The 14,581-nt window shown below is 52.0% G+C and overlaps 1 protein-coding gene across 1 annotated transcript; it reads left to right on the top strand.

Moving 5' to 3' along the window:
* The first annotated feature begins 266 nt into the window (after positions 1-266).
* Positions 267-13,833, top strand: ARMC6 (armadillo repeat containing 6). Its single transcript, XM_054013587.1, has 8 exons — positions 267-415; positions 4,642-4,802; positions 5,479-5,561; positions 7,744-8,314; positions 9,031-9,176; positions 9,906-10,037; positions 10,926-11,063; positions 12,444-13,833. The coding sequence occupies exons 2-8, from the start codon at positions 4,682-4,684 to the stop codon at positions 12,654-12,656; spliced, it is 1,404 nt and encodes a 467-aa protein (XP_053869562.1). The 5' UTR covers positions 267-415; positions 4,642-4,681; the 3' UTR covers positions 12,657-13,833.
* The last annotated feature ends 748 nt before the right edge of the window (positions 13,834-14,581 follow it).

The raw sequence follows: 14,581 nt of genomic DNA, 5'->3' as shown, positions 1-14,581 counted from the left end.
GGGTCAGGCGCTCGCTGAGCACGGAAGAGAATAAGCACGCGCAGGACGGTTCTGCGCGTGCGCAGGACCCACCTGGGTTAACGCTGGAGGAACGCGCGTGCGTTTGTGGCGCACGCGCACTGAGATCCCTTTCGGACGCCTGCGCAGTCCGCAGTCTCCGTGATCTTTTTGGGCCGTGTGGGATGGGGTGAGTTTCTTCACGCTGAAGTGGTGGCCGCGGTGCGCATGCGCACTCTGAGCTTTGTGGCGCCCCGCTGAGTGGAGCCGGGGAGAGCGTGGTGTGGTGAGGTTCTCTGCGCTGCGGAGGGCGTATGGCGGCCGAAGCGGGTCAGTGCGGTAGCCCCGTTCTCAGAGCGTCTCTCGGTCTTTGTTGACCGGGGCGGATCCTAGCTACGGCGAGCAGCGAGGCCCACAGGTGAGGGGGGAAGGGATTGAGATGGGCTTCACCAGAGGACCCAGTCCAGTGATCCCCCCTCCATGGGGGATCGCCCCCCCGCCCCGGGGTAGCTCCCTCCCCCCCCCTCCATGGGGGATCGCCCCCCCCCGCCCCGGGGTAGCTCCCTCCCCCCCCCTCCATGGGGGATCGCCCCCCCGCCCCGGGGTAGCTCCCTCCCCCCCCTCCATGGGGGATCGCCCCCCCCCGCCCCGGGGTAGCTCCCTCCCCCCCCCTCCATGGGGGATCGCCCCCCCCCGCCCCGGGGTAGCTCCCTCCCCCCCCCTCCATGGGGGATCGCCCCCCCCCGCCCCGGGGTAGCTCCCTCCCCCCCCTCCATGGGGGATCGCCCCCCCGCCCCGGGGTAGCTCCCTCCCCCCCCCTCCATGGGGGATCGCCCCCCCCCGCCCCGGGGTAGCTCCCTCCCCCCCCCTCCATGGGGGATCGCCCCCCCGCCCCGGGGTAGCTCCCTCCCCCCCCTCCATGGGGGATCGCCCCCCCCCGCCCCGGGGTAGCTCCCTCCCCCCCCCTCCATGGGGGATCGCCCCCCCGCCCCGGGGTAGCTCCCTCCCCCCCCTCCATGGGGGATCGCCCCCCCGCCCCGGGGTACCTCCCTCCCCCCCCCTCCATGGGGAATCGCCCCCCCCGCCCCGGGGTAGCTCCCTCCCCCCCCCCTCCATGGGGGATCGCCCCCCCCGCCCCGGGGTACCTCCCTCCCCCCCCCTCCATGGGGAATCGCCCCCCCCGCCCCGGGGTAGCTCCCTCCCCCCCCCTCCATGGGGGATCGCCCCCCCGCCCCGGGGTAGCTCCCTCCCCTCCCCCCTCCATGGGGAATCGCCCCCCCGCCCCGGGGTAGCTCCCTCCCCTCCCCCCTCCATGGGGAATCGCCCCCCCCCGCCCCGGGGTAGCTCCCTCCCCTCCCCCCTCCATGGGGAATCGCCCCCCCCCGCCCCGGGGTAGCTCCCTCCCCTCCCCCCTCCATGGGGAATCGCCCCCCCCCGCCCCGGGGTAGCTCCCTCCCCTCCCCCCTCCATGGGGAATCGCCCCCCCCGCCCCGGGGTAGCTCCCTCCCCTCCCCCCTCCATGGGGAATCGCCCCCCCCGCCCCGGGGTAGCTCCCTCCCCTCCCCCCTCCATGGGGAATCGCCCCCCCCCGCCCCGGGGTAGCTCCCTCCCCTCCCCCCTCCATGGGGAATCGCCCCCCCCGCCCCGGGGTAGCTCCCTCCCCTCCCCCCTCCATGGGGAATCGCCCCCCCCCCCCCGCCCCGGGGTAGCTCCCTCCCCTCCCCCCTCCATGGGGAATCGCCCCCCCCCCCCGCCCCGGGGTAGCTCCCTCCCCTCCCCCCTCCATGGGGAATCGCCCCCCCCCCCCCCGCCCCGGGGTAGCTCCCTCCCCTCCCCCCTCCATGGGAATCGCCCGCCCCCCCCCGCCCCGGGGTAGCTCCCTCCCCTCCCCCCTCCATGGGGAATCGCCCGCCCCGCCCCGGGGTAGCTCCCTCCCCCCCCCGCCATGGGGAATCGCCCCCCCCCCCCGCCATGGGGAATCGCCCCCCCCCCCGCCATGGGGAATCGCCCCCCCCCCGCCCCGGGGGGGCCCCACAGCCCCTCATAAACCCCCACCCAGCGCCCTTTGCGTTGTACCCTAGCAATACCCCGCTTGCCTCGCACACAGCCCTGGCCAGCCCCTCTCTCCCCTAGGCTGGCCCCCGTTCTTTCCAATCTCCCCCCGGGGCCACACGTGCCTGGCTCCTCTCCTCCAGCTGCCATGCAATAAGGGGGGGGGGGGGGACATCCTCTCCTATGCAAGGCTTGAGCTGCCCTTCATTACCGACCAGCTGAGTGGCATTTTAGCGAACACCCCATTCCTATCTATCCCAAGCTACAGGGCCCGATAGATTGTGGAGACCCAGGTAGGGAAGGTGGAGCCCAGCACAGAGGCTTATCTTTAAGCTAAGGATAAAAGCTGAGCGTACCTGCTGTTAGTGCCTGAAATACCAGTCCTGGGGGCCAAGCACTGGCTTATCCCAGTTCTCCTTGACCATCTTTGCATCCTGGTGGATGCATCTGCCTTATGGCTTTTCGATCATATAAATATCTGCCCAGGCAGGTACTCAGAATGCGGTGTCATATCTTCATGCAGTCCGCTCTTTCTCCCATGACTGGCTCACCAGCACAGCCTGGCAAAATTGCCATTGTCCTAACTCAGCAGTTTCTGTTCAGAGCTGTGAACAGGTAGGGCTGCAGTGACATCAGTGCCATATGAACCTTCGCGTCTGTAGTCAGGAACAAAGACCCCTTGTTCCAAGTCTTGTGGCTTTGCATTTTTTGCTCTCTCTTTTTTTTTTTTTTTTTTTTTTTTTTTTGTAACTGAATTTTAAATGATAACTGATAAAAGCACAGCTTCTCCTTGGAGATTACTCTTACCTATTGAGTGCCACGGTGCAATGGAAACTATACAAAACAGAGGAAAACCTGGTACCTGCTCCAAAGAGCTTACAATCAATAGGATAGACATGTTACCCTGCTAATGTTTAAAGTATGTAATGTTGTAACTGCTGGGATCTGGTGCCATGGTGAAATGGCTAGAATACAGGACTGAGAACCAGGGCCCCTCAAATTCTGTTTCTGATTTTGTGTCTGAATCAAATTAAAAATATTTTATGGAATGGTAAACTACACAAATGTTGCCACAATACTTTAATTAAAAAAAAAAAAAAAGAAGACACTCTTGTGTTCCGAATCAGAGGTATCACATACAGAAACTTTCTGGCTTTGATCAAGTCACTTATCTTCATTGCCTCAGTTTTTTTTTAAATGCTTATAAATGGACAGTGTCAACTTAAAAAAAAATTAACTCGTGTGAATTTGATCCATCAGTGTTACATCCAAGTTCACTGTAACTAAAAGAGATAAAGGAAATATATATCTTTTTCTCTCTGTCTTGAACTTTTAGTGGTGCTTTCTGGGTCATCTCTTTCGGTATAGTCCATTTCCCCGGTTGTTTTTGTGAGGCTTTCACACAGCAACAGGAGAGAAAATATGTTTTAAAAAATGGGAATATGTGATTGTAAAACTGCAGAAACTGTTAAGAGGATTCAGGAGCTGAGTGAGAATCATATGATCATAGAATATCAGGGTTGGAAGGGACCTCAGGAGGTCATCTAGTCCAACCCCCTGCTCAAACCAGGACCAATTCCCATCTAAATCATCAATTCACAACTAAATCATATAAATAGAAATAGAGTTTAGGGAGCCCTGGTTCCCAGTCCTGAATTATAGTCACCTCACCATGGTGTATCTAAAACTGCTTTAAATATTTTTTTAATTAATTAGATTTCAAGTTGATGATGGCTTTTTTAAAAAAAACACAGAACAAATCATGAATTGTTGGGGTGATATCAGGATTGGTAGGCTGGTGAAGGAAGATTAGGGCAGGTTCCAGACTGAGAACCACTGGTGACTGAAATCCTTTGTGTATCTCCGCAATAGATGCAGAATAGGTAGCAGCAAATGAAGCTTCTCCATGCTCTTCTCTGACGGTATGCCTGGCTCTTGAGAATGAAGAGCTCCCTCTAACAGAGAGATGGGCGTTCAGTCTCCGTGGTCAATAAATAAACTTGGCCTCCGTTGAGACTGCCAACAAAGGGGCCTCAATTAGCACCAAATATGATGGTTTGCTTTGTGCCACTCCATTGGGAACTGGAATGAAAACCTCAAACTCCCTTCAACCACAGCCACTGAACTGGTGTCAGATGGTAATACCTTCTGGTCATTACCAACTTGGGCCAGATTTGAATTGAAGACCTATATAGGTGATGGGCTCTACATCCTATTCCCAGTCTCCTTAGCCATCTTCATCACAGCACAGGAGGTTTAGGCTGGACATTAGGAAAAACTTCCTAACTGTCAGGGTAGTGAAACACTGGGACATATTGCCTAGAGAGGTTGTGGAATCTCTGTTATTGGATGTTTTTAAGAACAGGTTAGACAAACACCTGTCAGGAATGGTCTAGTTATTATGTATTCCTGCCTTAAGTGCAGGGGATTGTACTAGATGACCTCTTGAGATCCCTTCCAGTCCTACACTTCTCTGATTCTGGGTTCTGAGCTCACCCTGCTATCTGTCAAAAGGAAACAGTTTTGTTTCTCGTTGTCAAAAACTTCATAATGTTTTGGAGCAAGTCTAATTCTGTGCTTTCCTGATGACAGGTCAAGAAGCCATTCGGTTCCTGTTTAATAATCAAATAAAATGGCATCCAAACGGATCACACAGGAAACATTTGATGATGTGGTGCAAGAAAACATCACAGAATTTGAAATGGATCCAGATGAGGCTGCGAAAGAAGCCGTCCAGCAATTTGAATCTCAGGGTATTGCAAATCCATCTCACTCTGAAGCAATAAGGATATGACAGATATGTAATTAAAATGCTTTCAACACATTAAAAATCAGGGGTCTGCTCAGCTTTTGGGTATGTGTTAGAAATGCTAACTTAGCTCTCATATAAGCCAGTTATGGGTGTTAAAGAATCCCAAAATATGTCCTCAGTTCTTTCTGGAAACTGGCTGCTAATAAAGGGAAGCACTTCTCTAAACCGTTTTGTTCTTTTTCCTATGGCACTTCGGTCTGCAAGATCCCAAAGCTCTTCAGAGAATCTGCATGTAAGGGTCAGTTACCTGCCTCTAAAATGCAACCTCTTCTGAGGTGGGAGGCAAAGTTGTTTACAACACCCCATTTTTAAGGAGTGGTCATGGTAGGAAAAACTGCTCAAGGTGGAACAGCAGGAGGGAATTTAGAGAGGCAGAATGAACTTTTTCCAAGTTGGAATTTAGCCTGAATTGCCCCTTACTTTAAAAAAAAGGTATTTTCTGATTGCAAATGGCCAAGACTTTGGTTTTGTATCCCTTCCAAAGGATGTCACAAACATCCTAATAATCCATGCCTGTGTTTGTTAACCCTCAGTAAAAAGACATAAGCCTAATGTTCTTCACAGTTTTCACCAGAGTTCCTGTACACCTGCCTCCTTACTTCTCTCTTGCTTTTTAGGTGTTGATCTGAGTACTATTGTAAAAGCTGCACGGAAACCCACCTCTGAAAATGGCCAAGAGCAAAAACACGACATTTTGCAGGTAGGAAATCTTAATTGTAGCTTTTCAACAAGCTGTGTGGTCTAGTGGTTCGAGTAAGGAGCTCTGGCTTCCACTTCTAACTCTGCCACTGACTCTCTGTGCGCCCTGAGGAAGGGCTAACCTCACCGTGCTTTAACGCTTCCTCACTCGTCAAATGGAGATATTCATGTACCGGGTTAGCTCTTGAAGCACCTCAGGTGGAAGGTGTTATGTAAGTGCAAAATAATATTTCCTGGCCAGCAGGAGCAAGGAGTGCCTTGAGTAGCTTTCAGGCAGCCCCCTCTTGGCCAGAAGGAAGGGTCAGCCTGACATGAAACCTCCATAGATGTTCTGAAAAAGGGCATGAATAACATAAATGGGATCACTGGCTAGTCTGAGGATTGGTAACATGATGTGGAGCCTTTCCCCTCTCGTCTTTGGTTCCAGTCTAGCCCTAGGTCAGCAGTGAACATAACTTTGCCAAGAGGTGAACAGTGGGGTCCCTCAAGGATCTATGTTGTTCAACGTATTCATAAATGATTTGGGAAAGGGAGTGAACCGTGAAGTGGCAAAGTTTGCAGACTATTCAAGATAGTTAAATCCAAAGCAGACTGTGAGGGGTTACCGAGGGATCTTGCAAAACTGGGTGACTGGGCAACACAATGGCAGATGAAATTCAACATTGATAAATACAAAGTAACCTACTTGGGGGAAAAAATAATCCCAACTACACATTTACAATGATGGGTTCTAAACTAGCTGTGGCTTCCCAAGAAAGAGATCTTGGAGTCACCATGGATAGTTCTCTGAAAACTTCCACTCAGTGTGCAGCAGTGGTCAAAAAAGGCTAACGGTGTGTTAGAAACCTTAGGACAGGGTAGAAAATAAGACAAAGTATCATAATGTCCCGTTTAAATCCATGGTGCATCCACACCTGGAATATTGTGTCTAGTTCTTGTCTCCCTATCTCAAAAATGATATAGTGGAACTGGAAAAGGTTCAGAGAATTGCAACAAAGATGATCAAGGGTAGGGAATGGTTTCCATATGAGGAGAGACTAAAAAGATTAGGGTTGCTCATCTTAGAAAAGAAATGACGGGGGGTGGGGGCGCAGAGGTCTATAAATTCACGAACAGTGTGATAAATAAAGTGAGCAGAGAAGTGGTGTTTGCCCTTTCTCACAATACAAAAACCAGGGCTTGCCCAATGAAATTAGTAGGCAGCAGGTTTAAAACAAACAAGAGGAAATACTTTTTCACACAACACACAAATTGTTGTGAATGAAACCCATTGCCATGGATGTTGTAGTGGCCAGAGTATAACTGGGGTTCAAAAAAGAACTGGTCACATTTATGGAGGATAGGTCCATTAATGGCTATTAGCCAAAGTGGTGAGGGACACAGCCCCATGCTCGGGGAGACCCTACGCATCTGACTGCCAGACGAGGATAACAGGTGGATCGCTCCATAATTGCCTTGTTCTAAACACTCCCCCTGAAGCTCTGGTACAGGCCACTGTCAAAGATGCGATACTGGGCAAGATGGACCATATTCGGACTCAGTATGGCAGCTCTTATTTACCGATGCCTGTTTGTTGGCCTGAGTGAAATGAGTTAGTGGGATCCAGTCCACTTGCTAATGGGCAAGTTCGTCCACTTTACAAAAATCACCATTAGAAGAGGTATTTTCCAGGCAAACGCTGCAGAGAGGCCAAGAGCAGAATGGGCCGTGGGGACTGAATTCCCCTTTCGTCCCTAGAGGTGGTCCCTGCAGCTCAAGAGTGAGGCATGCTGCAGGGGGAAGAGCAGTGCTAGGCCACCTCTGACCCCATTGTAGGGATGTAAATACCCATTAAAAAAGTTAACCGTTTAAACTATTAAAATGATCATTTAGTCGGTTAAAGGGAAAGGGGCTGGGGCCATTGGGACTGCTCAGGCCGGGGCTGGGCCAGGGGTTAATGGTTAGGGTTGGTTAACCGGTAAGATTAATGCTTACCTGTTAGCCATTTAGTATTTTACATCCTCACCCCATTGTGTGCCTAAAGACTAATGGCTATCTCTTGGGCTGTCTAGTGTTTCTCACCATGCCAAATTTGCTTAAATTTAAGGGGCGAAACGGTTATAAATATGCAGATGTGATGATCCAGTGGATTTTTTTCTCAGGAGATTTTGGGTTTAACACTAACCCCCATTTTCCTTCCTTAGACATTAGACTCACTCAGGAAATCCATTGCTGACTCTGCACTCAGTGAGGTGGGTGAGCAGCTAGTGCGCTTCAGTGAGCAATGCAGAGAACAGCTGGCTGTCCGCTACTTGGCTGGGCAGAAAGGTGCCTGTCCTGTGGTGCTGGCTGCCTGCAAGCTGGCCTCAGGAGACAGAAGTGCCATGCTCAAGGCCCTGCATGCTTTTTCTGCCCTCATGGATGGGCAGCCAGACCTGCTCGACTCTGCTGGCCAAGAGCTGTTGCTGCGAACGCTGAAGGAAAACGCAGATGACGCTGAAATGACTCTAGCTGGGATCCGGTGCATCCGACACGCCTGTCTGAAACATGAGCAGAACCGCCAGGAACTGGTGAAAGGTGGCATCCTGCCATTGCTGACGGGTGCCATTGTCCGGCATGGTGACTGTGCTGGCGTGGTCCGAGAGGCCGCCTCAGCGCTCAGGGTCATGACATTTGATGATGACATTCGTGTGCCCTTTGGCCAGGCCCATGATCACGCCAAGATGATTGTATCAGAAAACAACGGTTTAAGGATCCTCATAGAGGCTGCCAAAGGTAGTATTAACCCTTTGACTGCTGGTTCTTATCTCACGCCCTCTGTGCTCTCCTACCCCAAGGTCATGCTGCTTAACGGCAGGTTTAATTTTTAGTTCTGTGTGTGGCTGTTTAGTGGTCAGAGCAGAGGCCTGGGAGTTAGGACTCTGCGTTCTTTTCCCAGATTTACCGCCAGCTCGCTGTGTGTGACCTTAACCTCTCTGGGCCTCAGGTGACCCCTTTATAAAATGGCAGTAATAACTTGCTCACCTCCCAGGGAGGGTTTTGAAGTTTGCTGCTGCTAAAATGCTTTCAGCTCCTCTGAAAGGTGCTGCAGAGGGGCAGAGTCTGGTAATTGCTCCAAAGGCAGCTGATGGGTCAGGAGTTCAGTTTTCAGAGCTAACAGTCACCTGGCTAGAGAGCAGCGAACAACCCAGGCAATAGCTGTGTAAATTTATTCCACACGTGACATCCTCCCAGTGTGCCTCTCCCTAGGCCTGTGAGTCAAAAGGGAGGTCAAGCTCCATGACCCATTCAATTCCTAGTCTGTGGTTTTTGAGTCTGTGTCAGTTATCATGGTGAGTTTTGGATCATGGACTCCTGCCCCACTAAGAACTGGACTGAAACCTACCAGTTCATGCTTGGTCCTTCTTCTAAAACCCATGTGAAAGTGATTCTGTCAGCTCCTCCTCCCCAGCTCCTATTTATTTTCCTCCCTTGTCTTTCTCCTTCTGCAGCATTCACAGACGACTCCAGTGTTCTCCGTGAGCTTTGTGCCACCTTGGCTCGCCTGTCCGTCCGGAACGAGTTCTGTCAAGAGATTCTGGACCTTGGAGGCTTGAATTTCATGGTGGCCCTGCTGGCTGACTGCATTGACCATCAGGTACTGTCCCTCTTCAGTGAGTGGGATGCTTTCCTGGAAGAGAGGGTATTTATGGGTGGGGGTTGGGAATAATGTTGCCTAGTACGTAACATGGTGCTTTTCATCTTCAGTGCACTTTCCAAACATGAATATTAGGCTTTGGTAACCTCTACCTGTGGGCTCTTACCACACAAATGGCACTGCTGATGCCCACTTACCATCTTCTACATTCATGCACGCAACCCAAGGTTGCATGTGCTGAGTTGGAGGGAGAGCCAAGAAGAGAACCCAACGCCCCGGTTCCAGCCTCTGTTCTATAGAGCCTCCCCGATCCAGGAATAGATCTAGTTCTCAGGAAAGCTGGAACATTGGCTATGCTCCACATACTCATACTATCTCTGATTTTTCTAGGGAGTTGGGTGTCCAAACCCCCTGAATTTCTATGGATTTGGATATTTAATTCTCTTAGGCTTCTTTGAAAATCCCAGCTACTCTGAACGGGGCAACTTGGCCATTCTGCCTGGGGCCAGTGGAAAATGGCATCTGGGATGTGAGGGGCTGGGAGTCCTGAGGAAAATGTTGCTATTCAGGTAGAGTCTTTGACCCCCATTGGTCCTGCCTGGTCCTCAGGGCTGGGAGTGAGGTGGAAGGTGCTGCCTTTCAGGCTGAGTGGCAGTGATCTGTTTTGCCTGGCTTACACGGGATCTGGTGGGTTTTGTTCCTCTCGGTTCTCTTCGTCGTTGAGTGCAGGAGCTGGTGAAGCAGGTGCTGAGCGCCATGTGGGCCATCGCAGGGAATGATGACGTGAAAGACGCCATAGTCAACACTGGAGGAACAGATCTCATTGTGCTGGCTATGAGCCATCATCTTGCCAGCCCTCAGGTATACATCAGTATGTGTGCTGGGGACTCCCTGTGCTTTGGAGCTCTGCGTCTGTCTGGGTTTGGAGGTCTGATTTTTGGCCCATTATTTCCGTTCTGATAACAGCATTAACGGTTCCCTCACCTGCGTTTCCTCCCCAGGCAGTGCTACTCACAACCCCCAGAACTACTTCTGACTTGGAGCAATGCCCTGCTGCTGCTGGGATCAGAACTGTGCTAGCTGCAGTCGTAGCGAGTAGAATTCTGCTCCCAGCATGGACAGTGTAGCAAGGCATGCATTAACCCCTTGAACGCTCTTGTTTTCAAGCGTTTGTATGACATCCAAACAGTTAACCACTTTCTACCGTTCTCGTACATTTATGGTCCTGGACCAGATGGCCGAGGGATTGGAAACTGGATACTTAGTTTTATACATCTAGGTCAATAGTTCAGATCCAGCCATCACTGAAAATCATTCTTCTCTGATGTTTGTGTGCTGGCCTCTGCATCAAAAGAATATACGGGACGAGTTACCAGCCAGCAAATGTTACCATCAAAACCTCCCATGTCTTTCTCCAGTTGCCTCTTTTATTGGCAAAGCTGAGGTCTCTGTGGACAACAGGGGTGGTGTCAGAAGGGGGTGTTTGCCTGGCTGTTGGCCACGCCGTACCTGTTCTGTGATAAACAGAGGCTGTCGTTCTCTAGGCCCATCAAATGGATATCTCACACCAGCACCAGACTCACTGTGTAAATCCCCTGGGAGATGGCGTCTTGGCTCGGTGGGAGACTGGCCTCCTTTCCCTGCCGGGGGAATGAATAAGGGGTAGGGAGGCTTCAGGGGGGTGCTGACTCTCTCTTCTGGTTGCAGTTGTTTCAGCCAATGATTCCCCTCTTCCTCTTGGTCCCGCAGATCTGTGAGCAGGGCTGTGCAGCCTTGTGCATGCTGGCCTTGCGCAAGCCAGAGAACTGTAAAGTCATCATGGAAGGTGGAGGGGCCCTGGTAGCTCTTCAGGCCATGAAGGTGCATCCAAGAGAAGTGGCTGTGCAGGTACCTGGCTCGGAGCTCTTTATTACTAACCCAGTATCCTAGGGTTCCCTGCCTCCCTGGGTTTCACCCAGGATCTGTACAGAGTTTGCAGCTGTGTGGTGAAGATGATGAAGAAGTGGCGGCTGGAGCAGCGTTCTGTGGTTCTTTCAGAGGCATCTGTCTGTCTGAGCTGCTTGATGCCAGATTCGGACTGGAAATTGTCCTTTGATTGTGTTCCGTCCCCAAGACCTTGCTGTGCAGTTTGCATTCTTCAAGCCGTACCTGTGTCACTAACACCTCTTCCTGCCTGTGTAAATATAGCCCTGCGCCCAGCCCCGTGGATGGGGTTACATTCCTGCCGGAGTCTGCTCAGAGTGGTCACAGGAACGGCAGGCTGCCTGTCCCCCGAGACAAAGGGAGACCCTTTCACAGGAAAAAATCCACCCCCGTCTCATTCCCTAAGCCCTGTAGGACCCTGTACCTGCTCTGCAGCTTTTCTAAATATTTTACATCGTTTAAAAATGTTTTATTTAAACCCTTTTTGCGCTAGTGTGTGCTATGACCTCATAAGAATGGTCACACCAATGGTCCATCCAGCACCGTATCCTGTCTCTGACAGCGGCCAGGCCCAGAGCCTCAGGGGGAGTGTACAGAACAGGGCAATTTGGAGAGATCCACCTGCCTTCCCCTCCCCAGCTCCGGCAGTCAGAGGTTTGGGGACACCCAGAGCAAACCTAGTTATACTTTTGGCCTTCACAACATCCCCAGGCAAGGAGTCCTCACATTCCAAAAGTATTCCCAGCGCTCAGTGAATTCAGGGACCAGAATGGAAGACTGATCGTTTTCCCTCCTTGTCGGATGTCCTCGCCCATGTTGCAATCAATGGGCTAACGTCTCTGGCGGAAGGGGCCTCCTGGGCCCAGCTCCCCAGACTGTGCCCCGTGTTCCTTGTTTGAGGGTGGCTGGTCTAGAATTAGGAAGTCACTTTGGGATGTTTGGGTTCTGTGTGTTAAGGGAAGGATTTGTTCAAACTGGATTTAACCATGTGGTCAGACCCTTGTGCCTATCTCTTGAGTCTGCCAAAGAGGCAGTGAAAGGTCCTAGGGGTGGTGAAGGAAGCAGTCAGGGATGACCCTGGGCAGTTGCTAGTTTTCCCACCGAAGCAGGTTTTAATCTGCGATCTGAATGCAAAGTAACTGCCACTTCTGTATCTGTGGCTGCTACCCGGCCAGGATCCAACTCGTGCAAAGCACGTTGGAATCTCTTGCATAGGAAGCGGGCACTAGACTAAGCCCAGCCTTGCTGTGCGTGCACCATCTGATTCCCTTGTGGGTGACCTTCTGCTCCTCCCCATGCTCCCTCCATGAGCCATGAACCATTCTCCTGTCCCTCTCTCCTCAGAAACAGGCCTGCATGCTGATCCGGAACCTGGTCTCCCGGAACCGGGACTTCTCTCAGGCTATCCTGGAGATGGGAGCTGAGGACTTGATTGTGCAGGCTCGTACGGTGCACCAGGACTGTGACGACATAGCCAAAGCTGCCTTGAGAGACCTTGGCTGTAAAGTGGACCTCCGAGAGCTGTGGACAGGTCAAAAGGGAAGCCTGGCTCCCTAAACCACTGCCCCCGAGATCCTTGGAAGCTTGGGACATCTCAGTATGCAGCATCTACAGGCAAACGTGGCATCAAATAATCTGCACTTAAAACTGGCCCTGAGCAGCTGAAGAGAATTCCTGGCCTGTGAGGCTATCGTGGTGTGGGCTGTACTACTCAGGGGCATCTAAGCTGTTGCTGAGATGGCTTTGTCTGTGTATATAGGCTACAGATATACAGAACTTGTTGTGATGATCTACTCTCTCTACAACTTGATGCCTGGGAAAGACCTACTTCTCCCCTCCCCCCACATTGCTGTGTTACTTATTTATGGGCTGTTCCTGTGTGTGTCTGTCCATGTTGTGATCCAAAGTAGATCTCTTCCTGCAGCAGTTTGGCATCTACCATTTTAACCAGCCTTGTCCTACCTCCTGACCCCTGCTCTATGCCACTGGTGGCTAGCTGTCCCAAAGACTATTTGAGGGAGATGACACCAACATAGTGAATGTCCCGTCCTATCCCAATGCTGTTACTAGCGTGCTATGCATTGTCTCACTGGGTTGGCTATCTCCATTTCCATCCGATACAGCATTTTAAACAAATGCAAGGTATTGGCTGGAAACGTCATGGCCCCGTGCGTCACATTTATAATCGGTGAGCTTCCAGAAACAAATGTAAGACGATAGGATTGTTCCAACTGTGAACAATCAAATGATAGGTGTGAGAGAGAGCTTTGGGGGCAGGGGAAAAATAGCTGGCTGTGCCACAGTGTTGTGCTACCAGAGAGCCAGCCACATTTTGAGTCCTTTGCTGGGATCACCAGACGTACTCTTCCAGAGCCGAGACTCTTGGATAGTAGTTGCCTGCTCTTATCAACAGGCCATAGCTCCCCTGGGAGAGGGCAGACACTATATTTGGAGGAAAGGGGGGAGGGTGGAAAAGATGACATGCTTTGGGGCATTTTAAACTGATTATGCCAAGTGTGTAAGTAAATGCTGCTGCTGCTGTGTGGTGTCTACCTGTAAGGCAGCAAAAGACGTGACCGCTTTGGAAGCCCTACAGGCACTAATTCCGTGTGCGGTGTATGTTTGCAATAGCTGCCTACATCCCTTTCTCCATTGCTTTTTCTGGCGAAAGCTGCATCCATCTGTCTGTCTCTCTGCAATCTCCGTTCAATAAAGCCTGCCAGGCTGCACTCGATCATCTCTCCCTAGGACGGGCAGTGACTGGGCTTAACAAAGAGGCCAGAATTCAGCTGTGACCTGGACATTCTGCATGTGAAAGGAGGCCTGGGAGCATTCCGAAGGGGGCATTTCTCTGATGCTGGCCTGCCCTTTTGATACTGCTTCAGCAATGGGTCTGGGATGGGCTGGAAGGGCCAGAGTTGCATCTGAGCACAGCAGGGCATTGGGGAGGATGGATTGGCCTGGATGGATATGAATTCTCCTTCGGGCTTAGACAAGTGTTGGTATGATGACTCTTTTCTGCAGCGTAGCCACAGTCTTTCTCCCTTTACTCCTTCCTGGGTCTGAGTCCCTGGGTCCTATCCAGCCGAGGAGGGCTAGGCAGGGTCTGTGCTGCCCTGTGTTAGTTACAGGGCGATTCCAAACATGAGGTGTTACACTTCCCTGGGGAATGAGTGCACGCAGCAGTGCATGAGGGCCCTGGAGCCAGGGTGGCTTTGAGAGAAGATACCCAGGCCCCTCCCAAAAAGAATCCAAGCCGAGAAAACCAGAAGCTGTTACAGAAATAATATATTTTTAAAAATACCCAGCCCTGGGTGTGTGGCAGTACACGTTCATCTTCCTGAAGTTCACAGAGGCCAGTTACTGGTGGGAAGGTGGATGGGAGGTGCTTTTAATGGGGGTGAATGCGGTTCCGCCTGCGGGAGATCCACCATCTCAGCCTACTGCCCACTTGTCCCCTGGCTTCCTCTGTCCCCCGGCTG

The sequence above is a fragment of the Malaclemys terrapin genome, chromosome 24 (assembly GCF_027887155.1).
Source record: "Malaclemys terrapin pileata isolate rMalTer1 chromosome 24, rMalTer1.hap1, whole genome shotgun sequence".
Classification (NCBI taxonomy): Eukaryota; Metazoa; Chordata; order Testudines; family Emydidae; genus Malaclemys; species Malaclemys terrapin.
This window is presented reverse-complemented; position numbering and strand designations above follow the sequence as displayed.